This window comes from Erinaceus europaeus, chromosome 13, assembly GCF_950295315.1.
Source record: "Erinaceus europaeus chromosome 13, mEriEur2.1, whole genome shotgun sequence".
Classification (NCBI taxonomy): Eukaryota; Metazoa; Chordata; class Mammalia; order Eulipotyphla; family Erinaceidae; genus Erinaceus; species Erinaceus europaeus.
The window spans coordinates 48,774,695-48,800,432 of record NC_080174.1 but is presented as its reverse complement, the minus strand read 5'-3'; the positions used below and the strand labels follow the sequence as shown (position 1 = coordinate 48,800,432).

At 44.1% G+C, this 25,738-nt stretch overlaps 1 protein-coding gene and 1 long non-coding RNA gene across 2 annotated transcripts in view; both read right to left on the bottom strand.

The window, feature by feature from the left end:
- LOC132542810 (uncharacterized) overlaps nt 1-25,738 on the bottom strand; it is a 383,400-nt gene that overhangs the window by 276,735 nt on the left and 80,927 nt on the right. The window lies entirely within an intron of this gene.
- ZBTB8B (zinc finger and BTB domain containing 8B) lies at nt 1,406-25,047 on the bottom strand. The gene is made up of 4 exons (XM_007523254.3): nt 24,997-25,047; nt 15,881-16,888; nt 8,030-8,208; nt 1,406-1,888 (listed from the first exon to the last, which is right to left on the bottom strand). Exons 2-4 carry the CDS (start codon nt 16,857-16,859, stop codon nt 1,571-1,573), a joined length of 1,476 nt encoding a protein of 491 aa, XP_007523316.2. The 5' UTR covers nt 16,860-16,888; nt 24,997-25,047; the 3' UTR covers nt 1,406-1,570.

Sequence of the window (25,738 nt, the reverse complement as noted above, 5' to 3'; positions counted from 1 at the left end):
ACATTATTTTGCATTTTGTACAAATGACTTGTTTTCTAATCCCCAAACGGGTTATTAGAGTGCATGGAATTGAACTGTCAAATAACAAACCAGACATGGAAACCACCCAGACCTAGACTCACAGGTTCCCTTCCTGAGGCAAACTTAAAATTTAATTCAACGTGACAAGTCAGCATGCCATAAGGAAACTTTCTTTTTTTTTTTTAATAAATATTTATTTATTCCCTTTTTGTTGCCCTTGTTGTTTTATTGTTGTAGTCGTTGTTGGATAGGACAGAGAAAAATAGAGAGAGGAGGAGAAGACAGAGAGGGGGAGAGACAGACACCTGCAGACCTGCTTCACGGCTTGGGAAGTGACTCCCCTGCAGGTGGGGAACCGGGGGCTCGGACCAGGATCCTTACGCTGGTCCTTGTGCTTTGCGCCACATGCGCTTAACCCACTGTGATACAGCCCGACTCCCAAGGAAACTTTGTAATCATTTCCATGCTTGTCTACATACAAATATACTCAGCCTTCACAATTATGGCCTTAGATTTTGAAAATACAGTTTATAGTCATGAAGCCACACAGTCCTGCCTGCCTTGTATCAATGCTGCTTTCCCTTTACTGTCTCATCAGAAAACTGAAATATACAGCTCATTAGGAGAGACCTGGCAAAGGAAAACTGATCTCAAAACTTAGTATATTCTTGCCCACCTTTTCAGAGAAAGATGATGATAAAGAAATGTAGAGCATGGAGACAATATGAAAACAAGCATGGGGGGTTTCTTAACTTGCTTCTAATTCAAAGTTGGATGCACAGCAGGAAAACAAGAAGCCTCAGAGTCTGCCTTGATACACACAGGATACACTCAGAATAAAGGAGGGGCCGCAAAACCCTCAGAAACCAAGGGACACCACGCTATAAAGTCACTAGTCCTCTGAGTCACAAAATCTACCTCTACTAAGTCCAGCAGACCCTCAAACAACTTCAGTTATTGACAGTTTAAGGGCCGTTCATTATAATCTCAATGAGAAAGGACTATCTGGGATGAAGATGAAGGAATCTCAGTGAGAAAGGACTATCTGGGATGAAGTTGAAGGAATCTCAGTGAGAAAGGACTATCTGGGATGAAGCTGAAGGAATCTCAGTGAGAAAGGACTATCTGGGATGAAGCTGAAGGAATCTCAGTGAGAAAGGACTATCTGGGATGAAGCTGAAGGAATCTCAGTGAGAAAGGACTATCTGGGATGAAGCTGAAGGAATCTCAGTGAGAAAGGACTATATGGGATGAAGCTGAAGGAATCTCAGTGAGAAAGGACTATCTGGGATGAAGTTGAAGGAATCAGCAGTTGATTGAGCACCTGCTTTCCTTGTTTTCTCGTTTCACTTAAGCCACAGTTTCCAAGGATTTACCCACAATGTTAAGGGATGATTTACTGCAGTCTAACAAAAAACAAAAGTGCAAACATACTAACAATGAAAAAACAAAAGCTCCTCTTGGGGTTCCACAAAATTGGACAGTGGTGGCTCCCAGCCACAGAATGAACGGTGACAAATGCTAACACCTCTTCCCCACCAATTTGCTGCTACGTTAGAGTCTCTCTCTCTGAGAAGTTGGACAGAAGCTGTGGTCGGTCATCAGAATCATCTCCAGCAGGGTCATTTTCTTCCCCTGACTCCACATAGATTGGCCAGTCGTTGTCTGTGTCACTCTTTTCTTGGCTTTCGGATGAAGCCTCTCCCAGGCTGAGGTTGATGGGTATCAAATCATCATCGTCATCATGTGTGTCTGTGACGCAGGTGCAACTGTCACACAGCCCAAAGCGCCGCAGCCCCTGGGACAGATGGTTTGTGAAGGTTCTTCTGCAGCCCTTGCAAATAATGGGACGGTTGGATCTGTGGACCTGAAACGAGAAAGTAGATGTCACAGGAAAGCCATGGCTTTCAGGCCTCCAAGATCTTTGGCCACTAACTGGCCCTCATACCTCACTTTTTTAAAAAAAATGTTTTTTTTAATATTTATTCATTTTCTCTTTTGTTGCCCTTGTTGTTTTTTATTGTTGTTGTTACTGATGTTGTCATTATTAGATAGGACAGAGAGAAATGGAGAGAGGAGGGGAAGACAGAGAGGGGGAGAGACACTTGCAGACCTGCTTCACCGCTTGTGAAGAGACTCCCCTGCAGGTGGGAAGCCAGGGCTCGAACCGGGATCCTTATGCTGGTCCTTGCGCTTTGCACCACATGCGCTTAACCCACTGCGCTACAGCCCGACGCCCCCCCCCCCTTTTTAAGATTATATTTTACTAATGAGAATGATGGGAGAAGAGAAAGAACCAAACATCACTCTAGTATATGTGCTGCTGGGGATTGAACTCAGGACCTCATGCTGGAGCATCCAGTGCTTTATCCACTGCACCACCTCCAGACCACTTTTTAATTTTTTTTATCTTTATTTATTGGATAGAGACAGCCAGAAATCAAGAGGGAAGGGGGTGGTAGAGAGGGAGAGAGACAGAGACACCTGCAGCCCTGCTTCACCACTCATGAAGCTTTCCCTCTGCAAGTGGGGACCGGGGGCTCAAACCTGGGCCCTTGCGCATGATAATACATGCACTCAACCAGGTGCGCCACCACCTGACACTTAAATTTTTTGTATATATTTATTATTGGATAAAGACAGAAAGAAATTGAGAGGGGGAGGGAGCAACAGAGAGGAAAAGAGACAGAAAGACACCTGCAGCCCTACTTCAGCATTCATGAAGCTTTCCCCCTGCAAGTGGGGAGCAGGGGCTTGAACCTGGGTCCTTGTGATCTGTAATGGATGCGCTTAACCACTGCCTGGTCCAATTGCTTGATTCTTAGGAAGACAGAATTGCTAGATGACATACTCCTCAGATGCTTCATCTGACTTTTATTGATGAATGACTTTTATTGATGAATGACTTTTATTGATGAATGCATTCTTTTTCCTTATGTAAAAGAAAACCTAGAGGCTGGTGAGAGTGCACCCAGTAGAGTGTACAATGTACATAACCATTACGGAGAACTCTGGTTCCAGTCCCTGACCCCACCTGCAGTGGGGAAGCTTCAAGAGTGGTGGAGAAGCGCTGCAGATGCATCTTCTCTCTGTCTCTGTCTCTCTCTCCCTCTCTCATCATCTGTCTTTCACATTCTATCAAAAAGAAAGAAGAAAAAATAGCCACAAGGAACAGTGGAGCTGTGCAGGCACTGAGCCCCAGTGATAACCCTGGCAACAACAAAGAAGGAAAGGGAAGAAGGGAGGGAGGGAGGGAGGATGGTGGGAGCGAGGGAAAACCTACTTTTCTTATGCACGCAGCTTCTCCAGAGGGCAGTACCCACAGAGGCCCCTTGGAATAAGGAACTACCATTTCAGTGTGTTCACCTTTTAAGAACTCTACTCAAGGGGCCAGGTGGTGGTGCCTCTGGTTGAACACACGTTCCAAAGCACAAGGACCTGGGTTCAAGTCCTCAGTCCCCACCTGCAGCTTTGCAAGTGGTGAAGCAGTGTTGCAGATGTCTCTCTGTTTCCCTCTCTACCTCCCCCTTCCTCTTGATTTCTGGCTGTCTCTATCTATCAATCAATCAATCAATAAATAAAGGTAATGAAAAATTTAAAAATATATATAACTCGGGGGGTCGGGCGGTAGTGCGGTGGGTTAAGCGCACGTGGCACGAAGCACAAGGACCTGCGTGAGGATCCTGGTTTGAGCCCCCAGCTCCCCACCTGCAGGGGAGTTGCTTCACAAGTAGTGAAGCAGGTCTGCAGGTGTCTATCTTTCTCTCCCCCTCTCTGTCTTCCCCTCCTCTCTCCATTTCTCTTTGTCCTATCCAACAACAAAAAAAGCAATAACAACAACAGTAGTAACCACAACAACGATAACACAACAAAGGCAACAAAAAGGGAAGAGAAAAAGACCTTCAGGAGCAGTGGATTCGTGGTGCAGGCACCGAGCCCCAGTGATAACCCTGGAGGCAATATATATATATATTCTCAATAGGGACTCTGTGATTCAGTTAAGGCTATTCTTTCAGAGACCTCTGGATGCAAGATACACACAAAAGGCAGAGATGAGAGAGACTGATGCAGGAAATTTCCCAGGTTGTCAGAGATGCCATTACATCCCAACTGATGGCCCACTTTCCATGGGCTTTCCTGCACTCTCTATATAAACCCCTAGCACTTGGCCAAGAATCCTTGAACTCTGGTCAAATTTTTGAATACCAATTCTCTGGGGTACAACAGTGGTCCTTGTATAACATGGAAACATAAAGGGAGTGAGAATTCCAACCGTCTTACAGACACCCAGGCACTTACTGCTGCCAAGAGAGAATATAAACATAATTTAAAAATATATATAGGGAGTTGGGCGGTAGCACAGCAGGTTAAGCACACGTGGCGCAAAGAGCAAGGACCTGCGTAAGGATCCCGGTTCGAGCCCCGGCTCCCCACCTGCAGGGGAGTTGCTTCACAAGCGGTGAAGCAGGTCTGTAGGTGTCTATCTTTCTCTCCCCCCTCTCTGTCTTCCCCTCCTCTCTCCATTTCTCTCTGTCCTATCCAATAATGACGACAACAATAATAACTACAACAATAAAAAACAACAAGGGCAACAAAAGGAGATAAATAAATAAATATATACATATGGGCTGGGGAGATAGCATAACAGTTATGCAAATGACTTTCATGCCTGAGACTCCTGTGGTCCCAGGTTCAATCCCCAGCACCAAGATAAGCCAGAGCTGAGCAGTGCTCAGCTTCTTTCTCTGTATCTTTCTCATTAATTTTTTAAAATATTAATATATATATATATATATCTCCTTGGGGTAAAGTCTGTCTCAGACTGATGTGCTGAAAGCAGCACGGAAGCAGAGGAGTCATCAGCCTTTTACTTTTTTTTTTAACCTGCTTCACCACTTGTGAAGTGAACCCCCTGCAGGTGGGGAGCCGGGACCTTGAACCAGGATCCTTGTACCGGCCTTTGCACTTTGCGCCACCTGTGCTTAACCCATTGTGCTACCGCCCAGCCCCCTACTTGATTTTAAAGCCAGACTCTTTTTAAGCCTTAAAATTTTATTGTTATTTTTATTTATTTATTTTACCAGAGCACTGATCATCTCTGGTTTATGGTGGTGCAAGGGATTAAACGTAGGACTCTGGAGCCTCAGGCATGAGAGTCTCTTTGCATAGCCATTATGCTATCTACCCCTGCCCTTATTATCTTCATTTATTGGAGAGACAGTCAGAAATCAAGAGGAAAGGGGGAGACAGAGAGAAAGAGAGATACCTGCATCACTGTTTCACCACTTGCAAAGCTTTTTTCCCCTGCAGGTGGGGAGTGGGGGCTGGAACTTGGGTCCTTGTGCATTGTAACATGTGTACTCAACCAGGTGCACCATCACCCAGGCCCAAAACTAGATTCTTTCAAAATTATAATTTACATAAAATTCGCATTCATATTCATATATAAATTCATATGCATAAAATTAACCATTTAAAGTATATAATGAGGGGGCTAGGTGGTGGTGTACCTGGTTAAGCATATATACTATCATGTACAGAGGACCTGGGTTCAAGCCCCTACTTCCCACCTGCAGGAGGAAACTTCACAAATAGTGAAGCAAGTCTGTAGGTGTCTTTCTCTTTCCATGTTTATCTCCCCCCAACCCTACCAATTTCTTTTTTTTTAAAATAATTTTTTACTAGTGATTTAATAATGATTGACAAGATTATGGTATAAGAGGGTACAATTCCATACAATTTCCACCACCAGAGTTCTCCTCCCCTCCATCGGATGTTTCCTTATTTTTTTCCCAGTCAACTTCTTTATTTTATTTCTTTATTTTTCTAATTTTTTATTATCTTTATTTACTGGATAGAGACAGCCAAAAACCAAGAGGGTAAGGGGATATAGGGAGAGGGAAAGAAAGACGCCTGCAGATCTGCTTTACCTCTGCGAAGTCTTCTCCCTGCAGGTTGGGACTGGGGGCCTTGAGCCTGGGACCTGCACACTGTAATATGTGCACTCAACCAGGTGCACCACCACCCAGTCCTTCAATTTCTATCTGTCCTATCAGATAAAAGTAATAAATAAATTAATTAAAATTTTATTAAAAAGGAAAAAAATGGCCACCAGGAGCAGTGGATTCCTAGTGTCAGCACTAGGCTTCAGTAATAACCTTGGTGGCAATAAGTAAACAAATAAATAAATAAATAAATGTATGCAATGTGGAGGAGTTGGGCAGTGGACACATATATTGTGCACACATTATTACCATGCACAAGGACCCAGGTTCAAGCCTCTGTCCTCCATCCACAGGAGAAGTTTCATGAGATGTGAAGCAGTGCTGCAGGTACCTCCTCTCCCTCTCCCTCTCAATTTCTCTTCTAGGTGCCAGGTGGTGGTGCACCCGGTTGAGCTCATGTATTACCATGCACTAGGATCCAGGTTTAAGTCCCTACTTCCTACCTGCAGGGGGAAGCTTCATGAGTGGTAAAGTAATACCACAGGTGTCTACCTATCCCTCTCAATTTCTCTGTGTGTATCCAATAAAGTAAAACTTTTTTTTTTTACAAAATTACATGTTGACAGGGGTTTAAATCCACACCATTCCCACTGCCAGAGTTCTGAATCTTCAGTCTCCCCACTGCAATCCACCATAGTTCCCCCTAAAGTTGTGGACATGGGCCAACCATCTTCTCTACAATTATCTGTCCACATTTATGCATAGTTGCCCCCTTTTTCTCCTGATTCAGTACTCTCTTTCCAATAAAGTAAAATAAATAAAAATAATAATTTTTTTCTCTGTCCTATCCAGTAAAAAAGAAAATGGGGGGGTGGTGGTCTGAGAGGTGGCATAGTGGATAAAGCACTGGACTCTCAAGCATTAAGTCCCAAGTTCAATCCCTGGCAGCACATGTACCAGAATGATATCTGGTTCTTTCTTTCCTTTCTCATTAATAAATAAATAAAATATTTAAAAAAGAAAAAAAATGGCTACCAGGAGCAGTGAATTCATAATGCAGGCACCAAGCTCCAGTGATAACCCTGATGTCAATTAAAAAAACAAAAAAAAAGCAAGTAATCCAGTGGTTTTTCATGTGTTCACAGGTTGGGAAATCATGATCATTATCTAATTCCAGAATATTTTTATCATCCATAAAGAAAGCCAATGCTGGGAATCAGGTGGCAGCGCAGCAGATTAAGTGCAGGTGGTGCAAAGCTCAAGGACCAGCATAAGGATCCCGGTTCAAGCCCTGGCTCCCCACCTGCAGGAGAGTTGCTTTACAAGCGATGTATATCTTTCTCTCCCCTTCTCTATCTTCCCCTCTTCTCTCCATTTCTCTGTCCTATCCAACAATGACGACAACAATAACTACAGCAATAAAACAACGAGGACAACAAAAAGGAGTATAAAAAACAAAAAGCCTATGCCCATTAATAGTCATCCTTCTCCCATCCCCACACCCTGGTAAGCACTAATCTACCTCCTGTTTCCATGGGGCTGACAATTTTGTACACTTCCTATAAACAGAACTAGGTAACATGTGGCATTTGCTTTTCTTTCATTTAATATGTTCTCAAGGTTCATTCATATTGTAGAATGTGTCAGAATTTCATTCCACCTTATGGTTGAAAAAACATAATCAAATGGGAACAGACCTACAATTCCACCCATTGTCCTCTGCCTACAACAGCCATCCCTAATGAGCATCTGAACTTTCTTGACTCTTTCCCTAAGAAAACTAATTTGTTACCATACAAGTGTTAATGTTGTTCCGGTTAACTACTGGGCTGTCAGAAAAGTCATGCCTTTTTGGGTACGTTTTTCCATGCAAAATTGCATCATGACTTTTCCGACAACCCAAAAGCTTTGCCTTAGTAGTAGAAATCAACATTTAAAATTCTTTGAAAAATGACCCAGTGGGCAAAGATATGAACAACAGACTGGCTTTACCCTGATGTCAGACAAACGTCATGAACCACCCTGGCCCCCTGGTCACAGAGAATGGTCATCTGGCCACTTACACTCAGGGCATGGCTCCGCAGGTGCTCCTGTCGAGTGAACCTCTTGCCACAGGTCTCACAGGGGTAGGGTCGCTCACCCGTGTGTGAACGAATATGCCGCTTAAGGATGCCCTTCTGTTTGGCAGTGTAAGGGCAGAAAGGACACTTGTGGAGCTTAATGGGGACCACCAGCATATCACCTGGGGGAACCAAATGAATTGATTTAGCTGTACTGTAGCAGCACCAACACTGGCTGTCCACTAGTAGAGGAGACCCACGGCTGGGAAATTCTACTAGTCCAGAGGGAGAGTAGAGTGAAGCCGAAACCTGACCAGCAAGGCATTGTCTATAAATGCCAACTCTGTCTGGTTTCCAATCAGCCAGAGGATACAAAAGGCTTCTGACATAAGGTTCTAAGGAATGTCAGAAAGCACTGACTTTCAAGCTTCTTTTTTGACCCACAGTTGAAATACAGCTTCTATAACACTTTCAGAACACACATTCCTTCATGTGGAGAGGTAGAAAATGTCCAAATACTCACCTTGATAGTGTCTTTTCTACTTGATTTCATTTGAAGACAATGTTAGTTGAGACCTTGTTATGGTTGCATCTCTCTCCTCCCAAAATTCATACATTGAAATTCTAACTTTCAATGCGACTGTATTTGGAGATAGGGCCTTTAAGGAGATAGTTAAAAGTTAAATGAGGTTTAAAGGGGGATTCTTTATCTGACAGAACTGATGTCCTTGTAAGAGGAGAGACGCCAGGGCCAAGGAGGTGATATGTGTGTAGAGCACATAGCTAACTATGCTTCAGGCCCTGGGATAGATCCCCAGTCTGCTATGGAAACACGAGGACATTACCAAAGGAATTTTATACAGGGTGGAACAGTATTTTTGTGTCTCTCTCTCCCTTTCTTTTCTTTATAAGTAATACAGTGTTCAGTGGGGAAGCAAATACAGAAGCCAGACCTTCTACCTTCTGCACCCCATAATGAGCCTGGGTCCATGCTCCCGGAGGGATAAAGAATAGGAAAGCTATCAAGGGAGGGGATTGGATGGGATACGGAGTTCTGGTGGTGGGAATTGTGTGGAGTTGTACCCCTCCTATCCTATGGTTTTTGTCAGTGTTTCCTTTTTATAAATAAATAAATAAAGTAATATAGAATTTTAAAAAGGATCTGGAGGCATTTAAGTGGTACCAACACTGAAGCACTGGATGAAGCTGTGGGTTCATGAAGGAAAAGGAGGAGAAGGAGGAAGTGGAGGAAGGAAAAGAGAAGGAAAAGGAGGAGGAGAAGGAAGCGCGGGTGTGTGTGTGGGGGTGACACTTGAGATATCCTTTCTGCTTGTATAGAGAAAAAGTCCTGCAAGAACCAGTTAGAAAACAGAAAGGGAGCGCTCATCAGAAACCAGTCTTGCTGTGGTCCAGGAGGTGGCGCAGTGGATAAAGCATCAGACTCTCAAGCATGAGGTCCTGAGTTCAATCCCCAGCAGCACATGTACCAGAGTGAGGTCTGGTTCTTTCTCTTTCCTCCTATCTTTCTCATTAAGAAAAAGGAAACCAGTCTTGCTGACATCTTGATGAACTCCGCCTCCTCCTCTTCTTCCTACTTCATTTTTTGAAGAGACAGAGAAGGAGAAGATAGGGAGAGGAAGGAGGGAGAGAAAGGAGGGAGAGAGAGAGAGATATACTTTCACACTATTTGTGAAGCTTTCCCACTGCAGGTGGGTGTCAGGGTCTTACACCCGAGTCCTTGTGCATGGTTACATGCATATTCAACCTGGTGCTCCACTGCCAGGCTCCAACACCTTGATCTTGCTCTCTCAGCCTCTGAAACATGAGAAAATACATCGTAAGCAGCTGGAGAAGTGACTTAGCAGGTAGAGAACATGCTTTGCAAACCTGTTACTCCAGTTTTGATCTCTGGTACTGCATGTGGCCAGATCAGTGCTCCAGTTCTTTCTTTCATTAAACAATCAATTTTTTAAAATTTATTTATTTATTTTCCCTTTTGTTGCCCTTGTTGTTCTATTGTTATAGTTATTGTTGTTGTTAGTGATGTCATTGTCATTGGATAGGACAGAGAGAACTAGAGAGAGGAGAGAAGACAGAGAGAGGGAGAGAAAGACAAACACCTGCAGACCTGCTTCACCTCCTGTGAAGTGACTCCCCTGCAGGTGGGAAGCTAAGGGCTCGAACCAGGATACTTACGCAGATCCCTGTGCTTGGTGCCACCTGCGCTTAACCCACAAACAATCAAATCTTAAAATCAGATATTTAAAAAAATAATTCTTCAAGGCATTGATTGGCAGAGAAATGCAGATAAAGACAACAATGAGATACCACTTCACTCCAGTGAGAATGTCATACATCAGAAAAGGTAGCAGCAGCAAATGCTGGAGAGGGTGTGGGGTCAAAGGAACCCTCCTGCACTGCTGGGAACATCAACTGGTCCAACCCTTGTGGAGAGCAGTTTAGAGAACTCTCAGAAGGCTAGAAGTGGACCTACTCTGTAACCCTGCAATCCTTCTCCCGAGGATATATCCTAAGGAACCAAACACACCCATACAAAAAGATTTGTGTATACCTATGTTCATAGCAGCACAATTTGTAATAGCTAAAACATGGAAGCAGCCCAGGTGCCCAACAACAGATGAGTGGCTGAGAACGTTGTAGTATATATATACAATGGAATACTACTTACATCTTACCTGTTAATAGTTAAAACAATTTAACTCATCATTCAGAATTGTTCAAGGAGTCTACCAAGTTCTCTTAAAACACAAATTTGTACCAAAGCCTTTAAAAAAATGCTCACATGAAACCACATGTCAACTTGAAAATACTATATATTTTTGTTTGAATATTTGTTATTAATATTATGTTACAAGATTATAAGATTATAGTGGATAGTACCACACCCACCAACAAAGTTCTGTATCCCATCCTCCAACCGCCCCACAGATAATCCCTATAGTTCTTACAAGTCTTGCTTCTGTTTTTTTTCCTCCCAAGTTCATGTGTATTAGATCTCTAGAATCCTCATGAGTGAAACCATTGGGTCTTTCATCTTTCTTCATCTCTGTACTTATTTCGCTAAGCATAATAAAATTATGTATATACATATATATAATGTTTTTATTTGCTTTATTTTATTTAATAGGACAGAGCAAAACTGAGGTGAGGGGAAAATAGATAGGGAGTTAGAGAGACACCTGCAGCACTGCTTCACCACTTGTGAAACTTCCCCCCTACAGATGGGAAAATATCTTTATTTTTTAATATTTATTTATTAACTTAATTTATTTACTACTGGATACAGACAGAGAGAAATTTAGAGGGATGAGGGAGACAAAGAAGAAAAGAGACACACAATCTGTCATGTCTGAGGCTTTGAAGTCCCAGGTTCAATCCCCACATCACCATAAGCCAGAGATGATAGGTGCTCAGGTAAAAAAAGAAGAAAGGGAGTCGGGCGGTAGCGCAGAGGGTTAAGTGCACGTGGTGCAAAGCGCAAGGACTGGTGTAAGGATCCCAGTTCGAGCCCCCGGCTCCCTACCTGTAAGGTAGTCCCTTTACAGGAGGTGAAGCAGGTCTGCAGGTGTCTATCTTTCCCTCCCCCTCTGCCTTCCCCTCCTCTACATTTATCTCTGTCCTGTACAATAACAACTACAACAACAATGAAAAACAAGGGCAGCAAAAGGGAAAATAAATAAATAAATAAGGAGGAGAAGGAGAAGGAGAAGGAGAAGGAGAAGGAGAAGAAGAAGAAGAAAGAAGAAAGAAGAAGAAGGAGAAGGAGAAGGAGAAGAAGAAGGAGGAGGAGGAGACAGAAACACACCTGCAGACTTGCTTCACCACTTGTGAAGCTTCCCCCCTATAGGTGGGGCCCAGAGGCTTGAACCTGGGTCCTTGTGTACTGTAATGTGTACGCTTAACCAGGTGTACCACCACCTGGCTCCAATATATATATATATATATATATATTTTTTTTTTTAAGGAATTTATTTATTCATGAGAAAGATGGGCAGAGAGAGAAAGAACCAGACATCATTCTGGTACATGTGCTGCCAGAGACTGAACTCAGTACCTCATGGTTGAGAATCCAATGCTTTACCCACTGTACCACCTCACCGGAACACATATTTTTAAAGGTTCGTTTATTTATTTATTTATGAATGAGAAAGAGAGAGAACCAGAGTACCACTCTGGCATATGTAATGCTGGGTATAGAACTCAGGACCTCTTCCTTGGGAATTTGATGTTTTATCTACTGCACCACCTTCTGGGATGAAACTCTAAAATATTCTTAAGTAGATCAACCATAGCAAGTTTATTGAGCATGGACTATCATGTCCCAGGTATCATGGCTGACACAAAAATGTATAAATAGCTACCTGTACGTAATGTTATCATATGTAAGAAAAAATACGGAAAGCCTTCTCATTTGGTCAACTCTATGAGAAAGGCAAGGTAGGAGTGATTAGCTCCTGAACAGAATGGGTTCAAAGCGATTTAATCATTTCACTCAAGTTCTATTGCTGGGTAACAGAAGACAATGGGGTCTATCCATGTTCAGAAACTGTTCTAAACAGGTTCTCCTATGGACTGGTGAGATAGTTCATTGAGATCGTGTGCTGTTTTGCCATGTGTGTGACCCAGATTTGAGCCCAGCCTCCACCACACTGAAGGAAGTTTCAGTGTTGTAGTCTCTTTTACCTCTCTGCTTCACTAGCTTTCTGTCTCTATCTAAAATAGACAAATAAAATCTTAGGGGAAAAAAAAAAAACAGGTTCTCCTGCTACCTGAAAGTAAATCATTCTTATATGGTAGGGTTTTTTTTTTTTTTTTTTGGGGGGTGAGAATGTCATTACAATTACTGTATACTAGAAAATATATAGAAAGGGAGTTGGGCGGTAGTGCAGCTGCTTAAGCGCAGGTGGCGAAGTGCAACGACTGGTGTAAGGATCCCGGTTTCAAGCCTCCGGCTCCCCACCTGCAGGGGAGTCGCTTCACAGGCGGTGAAGCAGGTCTGCAGGAGTCTGTCTTTCTCTCCCCCTGTTTTCCCCTCCTCTCTCCATTTCTCTCTGTCCTATCCAACAACAACAGCAGCAGTAACAACAATAATAAATAACTACAACCACAATAAAAAACAAGGGCAACAAAAGGAAAAATATAAATATAAAAAAAAGGGGAAAGAAAAAAAAGAAAATATGTAGAAAAAGAAAGCTACTCCTGCTATACATTCTGATTTGGTAGGTTATTTTGGAGGTGTGAGGATGTTATTACAATTAGTGTGTATGGAAAAACGAAATAAAACCCCCCAAATAACATATCAGACCAAAGGGCCTGTGGCTATACTAGTGTGTTTTTTTGTTTCTTTTTTTTTTTTTTTTTGCCAGATCCTGAAATCTGATATGCAGGTGGATCCTAATTATTGTCTGGGGAGATGATATCATGGCTGGAAGAAGGACCAGAAAGCTGGATCAGGGAAGAGAGTAGCTCCCTAATATGGGAAAGGGGTATCAATATTGCTGATTGTAAACCCCATCAATTTGATGTGATCTTTGGCCCATATTCAGCTTAGGAGCCTGTGTGACCTCTGCATCCCTGTAGATCTGAGCTCACATTCTGTGGCCATGAGTAGGAACATTCTAAGCTGCCCCAATATCAGGACCCATCTTCCTCAAGTGTAGCATAGAGTATATTGTCCAGCCTCCCTTTGGAGGATGGAACATTCTCTATCATTGTTGATCCAAGTTGAGGGCAAGGTCCTATATGGGGGCCCACAAAGGGGTCTATTGTGTTGTTCCTGATAGAAATGACCATAACAATAGAGAGAGGGATTTATTCAAGGTATACGCCCATCATGTCTGTTTGGGAATCTCAGGACTCCCCGATTAGGGCCCCAGCTGATGGGGTGGCCTGATAGTGACTAAAGAGTCGTTAAAGTATGCCAGTCTCTTGCCCTTATTCAGCTTTTGCAGTCCTTGCTTTGATGAGGTTAGCTTTGGAGTGAATGAGAGAACTGTAATAGGAAGTAGGTGAGGAGGGTATCTAAGTCTGAGTAGACACTATTTCATTATGAACTTCATACTGACTCACTAGACTATTGTGTATTTTTGCTTTCAGGTATATATTTTGCCCTAACTTATGGTTAAAGGCCCTTTGGAATATAACTAGAATATGCCTACTAGCTATCTACAAAACGGAGACCCCCCCCCCCAACTCTTCATTTGCACTATTCCAGCTTTTAGGTCCATGATTGGTCAACAATTTGTTTGGCTTTGTATGTTAACTCTCTTTTCAACCACCAGGTTCCAGACGCTAGCATGATGCCGACCAGACTTCCCTGGACAGACAGCCTCACCAATGAGTCCTGGAGCTCCGTTTCCCCAGAGCCCTTCCCCACTAGGGAAAGAGAGAGACAGGTTGGGAGTATAGATCGACTGGTCAATGCCCATGTTCAGCAGGGAAGCAATTACAGAAGCCAGACCTTCAACCTTCTGCAACCCACAATGACCTTGGGTCCATACTCCCAGAGAGTTAAAGAACAGGAAAGCTATCAGGGGAGGGGATGGGATATAGAGTTCTGGTGGTGGGAATTGTACCCCTCTTACCCTATGGTTTAGCCAATGTTTCCTGTTTATAAATAAAATAATAATAATAATAATAATAATACCACATCAAACCATAGCAAATAGGAGACTGGGCGGCAGAGCTCGGGTTAAGCACACTTGGGGCAAAGCACAAGGACCGGCAGGCATAAGGATCCCTGTTCAACCCCCCCACACACACTTGCAGGTGGGGGAAGTAGGTCTGCAGGTATCTTTCTCTCTCCCTCTCTGTCTTCCCCATCTCTACTCGATTTCTCTCTGTCCTATCCAATAACAATAACAACAACAACAAAAGCAACAAAAAAATGGGGAAAATGGCCTCCAGGAGCAGTGGATTCATAGTGTAGGCACCAAGACCCAGTGATAACCCTGGAAGTAAAAACAAAAAAAACAAAAACATAGCAAATAGAAACACTACTTTCAGATAGCAGAGGAAACCCATACACTGATTGCTGAGGTAAAAAAATTCAAACAGGGGAGTCGGGCGGTAGCGCAGCAGGTTAAGCGCACATGGCTTGAAGCCCAAGGACAGGCATATGGATCCCGGTTTGATCCCCCAGCTCCCCACCTGCAGGGAATCGCCTCACAAGAGGTGAAGCAGGTCTGCAGGTGTCTATCTTTCTCTCCCCCCCACCCCCCGTCTTCCCTTCCTCTCTCCATTTCTCTCTGTCCTATCCAACAACAATGACAACAATAAGACAACAAGGGCAACAAAAGGGAATAAATAAATAAATAAATAAATATTAAAAATAAATCAAACAGGGGGCAGGGGTAGATAGCATAATGGTTATACAAACAGACTTCCATGCCTGAGGCTCCAAAGTCCCAGTTTCAATCCCCTGCACCACCATAAGCCAGAGCTGAGCAGTGCTCTGGTAAAAAAAATAAATAAATGGTTATACAAAGAGACTCTCATGCCTGAGGCTCCAAAGTCCCAGGTTTAATCCCCCACACCACCATAAGCCCATAAACCAGAGCTGAGCAGTGTTCTGGTTTTTAAAAAAAAAAAAAAATTGAACACACATGAAGAGACAATGCCCTGAACACAGCAGGTGTTCAGTTAATTCCCATGAATGATGATGGTAGTGATAATGATGGTGGCAGTGATGGCAATAGTGACAATGACAAAGGTGATGTCAGTGATGATGGTGATGGGTGACTGTGGCACAGAAATGACCAGATAAATGATGTGCTAATGACTATGCGGCATGCTAAATGAGCAGCAGAGATGATGAATGCTGACAGGGCTCACCTGAGTCCTCTCCATACCAGTCAGTCTGGACATCCATCATGGAGTTTGCAGCTAGTCCTGCACCATCTGGTCTTCCCTCCAAGCTCCTGGAAAAGTGATGGTCCGTATCATCTTTGCCCCGGACAGCACTGTTTCGAAGGAGTGCTTCCAGGAATTGCTTCATGTGGTAGTTGCTACAAGCCAAGTCAACAGCCTGGGCGCTGGGCAAGCCCTCCTCCATGTGAGCCAGGCTCAGTGGGGCTGCAAACTGCTGTAACTGGCCCCCCACCTCCACCTCTATTTCCTCAGCGTCAAACTCCACCTTGGGCTCTATCTGCTTGGGCAGAGTGGAGAGGCCACTGTCAGTGGAGCTGCTCCCATGGCCGTCTTTGACAACCAGTTCCAGGGGGTGGCAGCCTCTGCAGTCACCACAGGGAGACTCTTGTGGACAGTCCCCACTCTCTTCTCCCTCAGCAGAAGAGGAAACCACACTCTTGGTGTCACAGGAGGTCCCTTCCCTGCCTGAATTGGCACTTCCGCTGTCAACCTGATGAACAACGGCTGCTGCTGCTGCCGCCGCTGCTGCCACTGCAGCCGCCACAGCAGCCTCCTTCTCCATCTTTCGGCAGATATCCAGCGATGACCTGATGTATGTCTTGCAGGAGTTCACCACATCGTTCATCTGCAGGTAGCTGGCAGCTGACATCACTTCAATCACGTTCTCCCCACATAAGTCCAATTTGCCTGAATAGAGGAAATCTAAGATGGTGGAGAAGGCGTCGGAGGTGACGATGTCCAGGGATGCAGTGCTGTGCCGCCCACTGTCCTGGATGTAGTGAATGAGCAGGGCCCGGAAGTAGCCACTGTTGGCAAACAAAATGTTCCTGTGGGCTTTGAAGATCCGCCCTTCCACAATGATGCTGCAGTCACAGAAAAAGTCCCTCTTGCGCTGTTCGTTCAACTCCCCTAAGAGCTTGGCATAGTATGACTCCATCTCCATCTCTCCACCAGCTGCTTCTACCTGTATCCCTGCCAAGGTGGTTTTTACATTAATTCACACAAATAAGTCGCAAACAAGTTGTTCATTTTTCATTAGATTTGTTGATTTATGGGGTGGAGAAATAGCTCACCAGGTAGAATACACACTTCACAAAGGACCAGATTTGAAGCCTCCAGTCACCACACAGTAGCACCTACACTGGGGTAGTTTATCCTATGGTGGAGCAGTGCTGTGGTGTCTCACCTTCCCTGTCTACTACCTCTCCTTTCCTCTCTGTCTCTCATCCTTATCAAAGATGAAGAAGAAAGGGGGAAAGAAAGAAAGAAAGAAAGAAAGAAAGAAAGAAAGAAAGAAAGAAAGAAAAAAGTCAGCTAAGAGTGAAGGAATCATAGAGCTCCAGCAATAACCCTGGTGGCAGAATAAAAACAAAAATCTTGATGTATTTAATGAGAGCGAAAGGCTAGACCATCACTACAGAATATGGGTGCCACAGACAGAACCTGGAACCGCACACATGCACATTCTGTGCTCTGTCACTGAGCTCAGCTCACACCTATTATCATTTGGTGGAAACATTAGTGGATTCTCTGGACTAATCAGCATTTATTCTACGTATTCCCCATTTTTATGGTTTTAGTGTCCTCTCTATTTTTCATTGCTACCAGGGTTATCACCAGGGTTTGGTTACCTGCACACGGAACCCTTTCCCAGTGGCCATTTTTCTTTTCTTTTCCTTCTTTTTTTTTTTTAATTTCTTTTTTATTTGATAGGCCAGATAGAAACTGAAAGGGTTGGGGAAGACAGAGAGGGACAGAGAAAGAGAGATAGCCACAGAGCTGCTTCAGATAGCTAAGAGCAGCTTGTGAAGCTTGCCCCCTGAAGTTGGGGACAGAGGCTTGAACCTGTCCTTGTACGTTATGGATGCACCACTGCCCAACCCCCTCCTATTTCATTTCATTTTAATTTTTAATTTATTTATTAATGAGAAAGATAGGAAGAGAGAGAGCGAAATAGAACCAGATGTCATTCTGGTACATGTGCTGCTTGGGGATTGAACTTGGGACCTCATGCTTGAGAATCCAATGCTTTATCCATTGTGCCACCTTCTGGACCACTTTATTTTATTTTATTTTATTTTATTTCATTTCAGGAGAACCACCCTTCCCTATTCCTTATTCATCAGGCTGGCTCCATCCCCAGGTTCAAGGAATATAAAAAGCAATACAGGGTTCAGGTGGTGAAACACCTGTGTGAGACATACACTCCAGCCAGGCAGCACATAGGAGGTGTTATGATAGTGGAGGAGGCTTCCATTCTATGGTTCACTGTCTCTGTCTCTCTTTGAAAGAAAAAGTGACTCAGACCAAAGATTTTGCACCTGCAGGAAGCCCTGGTTTCACCAAAAGAGGGGTGGAGGGAGAGGGAAAAAAAAAAGCATTGCAATGATTGCTGTGTGCTCAAAACAATAAACAGCACTCTGCTCATGAGGCCTCCTGCTGCCACTCCGTCAAGGGAGTCAGCCTATAGCAAAGATAACGGTTCAGCTCAGGCAAGCGGGAACAACAGAAGGAATCTGGGACACCATCTGAATCCCAACTCATGCTGTGCCAGGAGCAAGTTAAATGTCTGCTTTAGCTGATTTGAGATGGGTTTCTTGCACTGGTTCTTGCACTTTGTGCGCTTAACCCGGTGTACCACCCGGCCCCCTTGAGATGGGTTTATACTGCTTCCAACTTTTTTTTGTCTTCACCAGTGCACTGCTCAGCTCTGGTTTATGGTCTTACAGTGGTGTGGGGGATTGAACCTGGGTCTTTGGAGTCTCAAGCATTAGAGTCTCTTTGTATAACCATTATGCTATCTACCCTCTGCCCTCCAACTTTTCTTTTTTAAATATTTTGTTTATTTTATTAAGAAAAATATATAGATACAGAGAGAAAGGAAGAGGGAGATGGGGGAGGGGACGACCTCTCTATCTAATGTAAACAAACAAATCCTCTGAGTGAACTTGGAGAACAATGCATTAGAGCACATGACTTGCATGCCTGAGGATCCAGTTTCCATGCCTGCCATTTCCATATACCAGTGTCAAGCAGTGCTTTGGTCTCTCACTCCCTCTCATTAAAATACACACATAGGGGCCAGGCCATGCCAGTTGAGTGCACAGGTTACCATGCTTAAGGACCTGGGTTCAAGACCCTAATTTCCACCTGCAGGGGGAGACTTCATGAGCTGTGAAGCAATGCTGCAGGTGTTTCTGTCTCTCTCCATATACATCCCCTCTCAATTTCTCTCTGTCTTACCAAATAAAAAGAAATATAGAAATATACATATGTAATTCTTCTGCTAATAAGAAAGACACTGACATTCTTCCCTAAGTTCTCCTATCCTATCCATTTTTTCCCATCACAAAAACCATTTAACCATCTTTCAACTAGTCTTTTCATCTGCTGACTCACTGAGCTCAGAAAAGTATCTACAACTCTGTACATAATCTTCCTCTGTCTTTACAAAAGAACCAGTGAGAGCTGCCAACTATGGCTAACAATTCTAGCTACTCTTGCTTTCAACAGATGGAGAACACTACCTCCACCAACCAGAAATCAAACATCCTCATCACACAAAGATCCCCTCAACTGGAGAAACAACTTATTTGATAACTGAAAACTTTACTCATGAAACACAATCACGGTCTTACTAAATGGCAGTTTACACTCACTTATACATCTTTATTAAGTGATATTACATCAAACACTAGAGAACCAATCAGGGGTGGGGGTATATAGCATAATGGTTATGCAAAGAGCTCATGCCTGAGGCTCCAAATTCAATCCCCTGCACCACCATAAGCCATAGCTGAACAGTGCTCTGGAAAAAAAAAAAAAAAAGAAAAAAAGAAGGGAAGAAAGAAGTCAGGGAGGGGAATGGAGAGGCATCTCAAAGTGAGTAAAATGACAAACTGAACAGTGAGATCAAATAGGAAAAAAAAAAAAGAGAGAGAGAGTTCATTATAAAAAACAGACTTAGCGGGGGTCGGGCAGTAGCATAGCAGGTTAAGCGCACATGGCGCAAAAGGCATGGACCATCATAAGGATCCCAGTTTGAGCCCCCGGCTCCCCACCTGCGGGGGGGGGGGGGGTGTCGCTTCACAGGGAGTGAAGCAGGTCTGCAAGGTGTCTTATCTTTCACTTCCCGTCTTCCTCTTCTTTCAATTTCTCTCTGTCCTGTACAATAACAGCAATGGCAAGAAGGGCAACAAAATGGGAAAAATGGCCTCCGGGAGCAGTGGATTCTCAGTGCAGGCACCAAGCCCCAGAGATAACCCTGGAGGAAAAAAAAAAAAAAAAGATTTAGCAATTCTTTCAAAATGTCAGCTTGAAGCCATTTAGCTAAGGGTATTAAGAATTCCTACTTATTCAAAATGGCCTAAGGGCCTCACTAAATCATAGCCCTAGCGTATAAACTGATTGGGCATGTGCCTTCAATGTGATTCTTCTCATTTTCAACTCAAAAATGTTATGTCATAATTTCAAGAATTGTTTCTTTCAGAGAAGTTAAAATTATCATGTTAATTCAGAAAGTAAGAAAACTGTCAGTAAGCTGAAACATTCTATCTGTCCCATATAAATTAGTCATGAGAGTCTTCACAGGAATAAGATTTCATTGTCACTCTCACTTCCTGCCTTTGACAATCAGAATACTAAAGGAAAAACAAAATATAGAAAAATGCTACATTTAAATACCACATTCTGGGCCGGGGAGGTAGCATACTGGTTAAGCTAAAGAACCTTTCATGCCTGAGGTTCTAAGGTGCCAGGTTCAATTCCCAGCACCACCATAAGCCAAAACTGAACAATGCTCAGGTAAAAAAAAAAAAGAAAAGAAAAGAAACCACATTCTATTCTTCCTCAGAACTAAAATAAAGCCTATCAGACTGGTGGTCCAGGAGGTGGCACAGTGGATAAAGCACTGGACTTTCGATCATGAGGTCCCGAGTTCAATCCCCATGCAGCACAGATACCAGAGTAATGTTTGGTTCTTTCTCTCGCTCTCCTCCCACCTATCTTTGAATAAATAAATAAATTCTGAAAGAAAGAAAGCCTATCACACTAGTAAAATAATAATTTTCAATGTAATATATATTTACTGTTGGTAGGTTTTTTGTTTGTTTGTTTGTTTTTGTTTTTTTAATTTGGAACAATGTTTTCTTCCTCCCTCCCTCCCTTCCTCTCTCTTTTTTGCCACCAGGGTCAATCTTTGGGGCTTAGTGCCAGCACTACAAAATCCACCACTCCTGGCAGCCATCTCTCTCTCTCTTTTCCTTTCTATTTATTAGATAGGACAGAAATTGAGAGGAATGAGATTTAAAAAAGAGAGAAAGAACAACAATGATAATAATAACCACAACAAAAAAACAAACGAAAAGGGAAAAAAATAGTCTCCAGGAGCATTGGATTCATGGTGCAGCATGGGGCCCCAGCAATAACCCTGGAGAAAAAGAGAGAGATAGATAGAGAGAGAGAGAGAGAGCAAGACAGACATATGCAGATCTGCTTCACCACTTCCTCCCTTGCAGGTGGGAAGTGGCAGCTTGAACCCTGCTCCTTGCACATGGTTATGTGTGTGCTCAACTGGGTGTGCCACCTCCCAGCCTACTGGAAGTCTATTATCAAGGAGAATTCAGCAATATTTAAAATCCATACACCCAAGAGCTGAGAGATGACCCACCTGATTTTACCAGGGTTGAGTTCTTGGCCACCACATGAGAGCACGTTCATGAGGAAGGTTCACAAGCAGTAAGGTTCACAAGCAGTATAGTGGTGCTGCTCCTCTGTCTTTCTCTCCCTTTCTACTTCTCTCTTCCTATTTCTCTCAACCTCTTTCAAAAAAAAAAAAAATACCTAGGGGGCTGTGGAATCCCAGCAATAACCCTGGTAGTAAGGATAAAAAAAAAACAAAAAAAAAAAAAACCCACACACCTTTGGCCTCAGAAAAAGTCATTGCTTAAAATGAACTATTTAAAATATAGTCTCCAAAATACATAAAGTTATCAGTTCAGGGATGCTTATTCCATCAAACTTTTGTACTAGTGCAAAAACAGGAGACAGAGCTGAAAAGAGAGCTCACCAGGCAGGATGTATACCTTACCATTCATGCAACCCAAGTTCACACTACATAGGAGTACCACAACCAAAGGCTGTTCTGGCACTATGCTCTCTCTCCCTTTTTCTGTCTACGTGAATGAATGAAAGCCTCAGCCTAGAAGCAATGAAACCATGCATATTCAAGGCTCCAGCTCCATGAAAACACACACACACACACACACACACACACACACACCACAAATAATACAAAACAATCTGATCCAATGGGGACCATTTAAATCATTGAAGTATAACCACATAGTGGAATACTATGTTTTAATGAGCTTGAACTGCTATATTCATATGAAAAGGTCACTGATATATACTTTTCTGGAAAAGTATATAAACTAGACTTAACCCCTAGAGAGACAAGAGTAGGCCTAAGAGGTATGACAGGAACTTCACTTTTTAGTTTCAATCTTTCCATATTATCAGTATGTTGTTTTGAGTCAGCGATTGGTAAACCAGAGTGATAGCTACAGGTCCTTCTCCCAAAATACCTCCACCTTCATTGGCAGATGCTCACACGTTCACTGAGCCCCACCCAACCATGATTCTGGCGACAGAAAGAATATACTTGTAGCCTGGGAGGTGGTGCAGTGGAGTGTCAAACATGAAATTTCTCCCCAGCACTGCATGTACCAGAGTAATACTCTGGTTTTCCCTCTCTTAAATAAGTAATAAATCCTTAACTTTTTTCATATCAATACCACTTGCTTTCTGGATTCTGCATTCCTAGGACACATTTCCCAAAAAAGAAGTTGTTAGGGCATGAAGGTCTCAGAAGTAAGTTATCTGCAATGCTCTAGCAGCAGAGACCCTCTACACTTCCCATGGCTCCCATTCAGGTCAACAGTTGCTGACTACATACCAAGTCCCACACCAGTAGGATGCCAGGAATAGAAAAATGAACAAGCATCCAATAGCACAGCTATATACAAGATACTGGATACTGTACCGCAAACCATAACAAAAGGACTTTTCAAAGTTAATCCAATTACCAAATAATGTGATGATAACATTAACTATCGATTGTCTTTTTGAACCCTAAGACAGCAGGAACCTCACATCTCCACTATAGAGCCCCTACTTCCCCCAGTCCTGGAACCCTTGGATAGGGCCCACTTTCCCGTATGCATCTCCCAATCCATACCAAATAATATTGCATCTGCCGATCACAACCTAACCAATGCAACGATTGCCACCTCAACATGCTTCACCTCAGACTGTGTCCAGAGACTTCACGAGTGGAATGACAACCCTTCAGCTTCATTACTCGGGTGAGACCTTTCCTTTTATAGTACACTCTAATTTCATCTCAGGTGGTTCACTTTCTAACAAAGTCCCATAACCTAGATATACACCAGTTTCTGTGAGAGAGAGCTTATGTTTACACGTATCCATAAACTACTGCAAAATATATACCTGAAAGCAGAAGTACACTAGAGTTTGCAGTGAGTACCCCCCTAACACTTCCTCTCCACTATTCCAAGCTTTGGGTCCATGATTGCTCAACAATTTGTTTGGCTTCGTATGTTAACTCTCTTTTCAATCACCAGGTTCCAGATGCCACCAGGATGCTGGCCAGGCTTCCCTGGATTGAAGACCCCACCAATGTGTCCTGGAGCTCAGCTTCCCCAGAGACACACCCTACTAGGGAAAGAGAGAGGCAGACTGGGAGTATGGACCGACCAGTCAACGCCCATGTTCAGCGGGGAAGCAATTACAGAAGCCAGACCTTCTACCTTCTGCAACCCTCAATGACCCTGGGTCCATGCTCCCAGAGGGATAGAGAATGGGAAAGCTATCAGGGGAGGAGGGGGTGGGTTATGGAGATTGGGTGGTGGGAATTGTGTGGAGTTGTACCCCTCCTACCTTATGGTTTTGTTAATTAATCCTTTCTTAAATAAAAAAAAAAATGAACAAAAGATAGCCCAGTCCTCCAGGAGAGGGCAGATGCCAGCAATGCCACCTGCTACTAATTCCCACATTCCCCTAAAGGCCCCCTGGCCAGATCACAGCTGACTTCACTCCCAAACCCAAAGCAGCCCTCCACTTGCACTAATTCTGACAACACTCCTCACCAACCTGAGAATAGTGAAAACCTGGCCATCCATCAATCGGTAGCATTTGGGGAGCACTATTCCTCATGGAGCAATGTACCAAATACTTCATGTGCAAAGATTACTTTTAACCTCACAGTGACCCATCTTCTTTTTCAGGGCAGAACACTGAGGTTCAAATGTACAGATAACATGCCCCAGTAAAGACAAGCGAGACAGAAATCAATTAAGATTCCAAAGGTGGCACCCTTAATCACTATGCCAACCTAACTCCCCCAGACCCTTTAAGACACAGTGAGAAAGGCTGAAGAAGTCATCATCCCTTCTGCCACGCGTGGAGTGGCAGAGAGCCAGAAAGTGTTTCCATTTCCACAGAAAAGATATCTGGGTCAGCTGTATCTTTGGTTCACCTGCTAAATCAATTGCTTGTAAGAGCAATTAATTCATCCCTGTCCAAAGCCGGGAGACCCTGCGGGGATCACGGAGACCAATTATTGGACACGATCGTTTGCTCCCCGAGGCTGGAAATCAAGGCCTGGCCCCTCCCGGTGGCCTCGCGGGGACAAAGTGACCGTCGCGGGCCCAGCCTGGCTGTGTCCCCAAGCTCCGGCACCGTCCAAAAGAGCCGGCGCCCATACTACCCGACTGGATGGCTCGGGGTACGGCCCCACGCCGGGGCAGGAGCTGCAGCTGCCGCGCCGAACCCTCCCCAAGCTGAACGCGGGAGGGCGCCGGCCGGCGAGCGCGGACCGCAGGGGCTGGGGATGTGAAGGGACCCAGGAGTGGCCGGGCCCAGCGGTCCGACGGACGCTGGCCGAGAGAGGACATCCTCGTCCGCTGCCCCGCCCCGCCCTGGGACGACCTCGAGAGGCGCCCCGGATTGTCCCCCAAGCCAATGAAAACCGCAGAGTGAACCCGCTCCCCCGCTCTCACCTTCCAGCTGGTTCCAGCCGCGCGGCCGCCGAACTACGCCAACGACACGCCCCCCTTTCATTCACCTGGCTTCCCTGCGGTGAGTGGCAGGGCAACTGACCAATCGCTCTGGATCTTGGGATCGGGGGGGCGGACCTTTGGGCCAGCAGGTTAGTCACTGGCGCCGGCGCCCCCTCCAGAGGACGCTCTGAAGGCTGTGATCAATTCTCGTGGGGTGATGGGAGTTGTGGTCTCAGGGTAAGTTTTTCCGGCAAAAATACAGTGGACGAAACTACAAGTACCAAGAGACCAAGAAGGGTCTAATAGCTGCGCTTCGGAAGGCTGAACTGGGTTGCGTCTTCTGAGTCCCACTGGAGGACCTGAGATGTCCTGTCCCCTTTGTCCAGAGTGCACAATCATGCATATAATAAAAAGCTGCAACTTACCTGGCCGGACGCATATGACTTCCTGATACTCTTCGTTAAAAAAAAAATCCAAATGGTTGACATGGTTCAATGTACTCAACAGGTTTTATTTTTTTTAAAAGAAAAGATTTTATTTATTTATTTATTAATGAGAAACATAGGAGGAGAGAGAAAGAGCCAGGCATCACTTTGGCACGGGGATTGAACTCAGGACCTCATGACTGAGAATCCGGTGCTTTATCCACTGCGCCACCTCTTAATCCACATCAACAGGTTTTTACTTTAAAAACTAGTGGCACTCCCTTTGAAAGACTTTCAGGTTCACATATACCGATGAA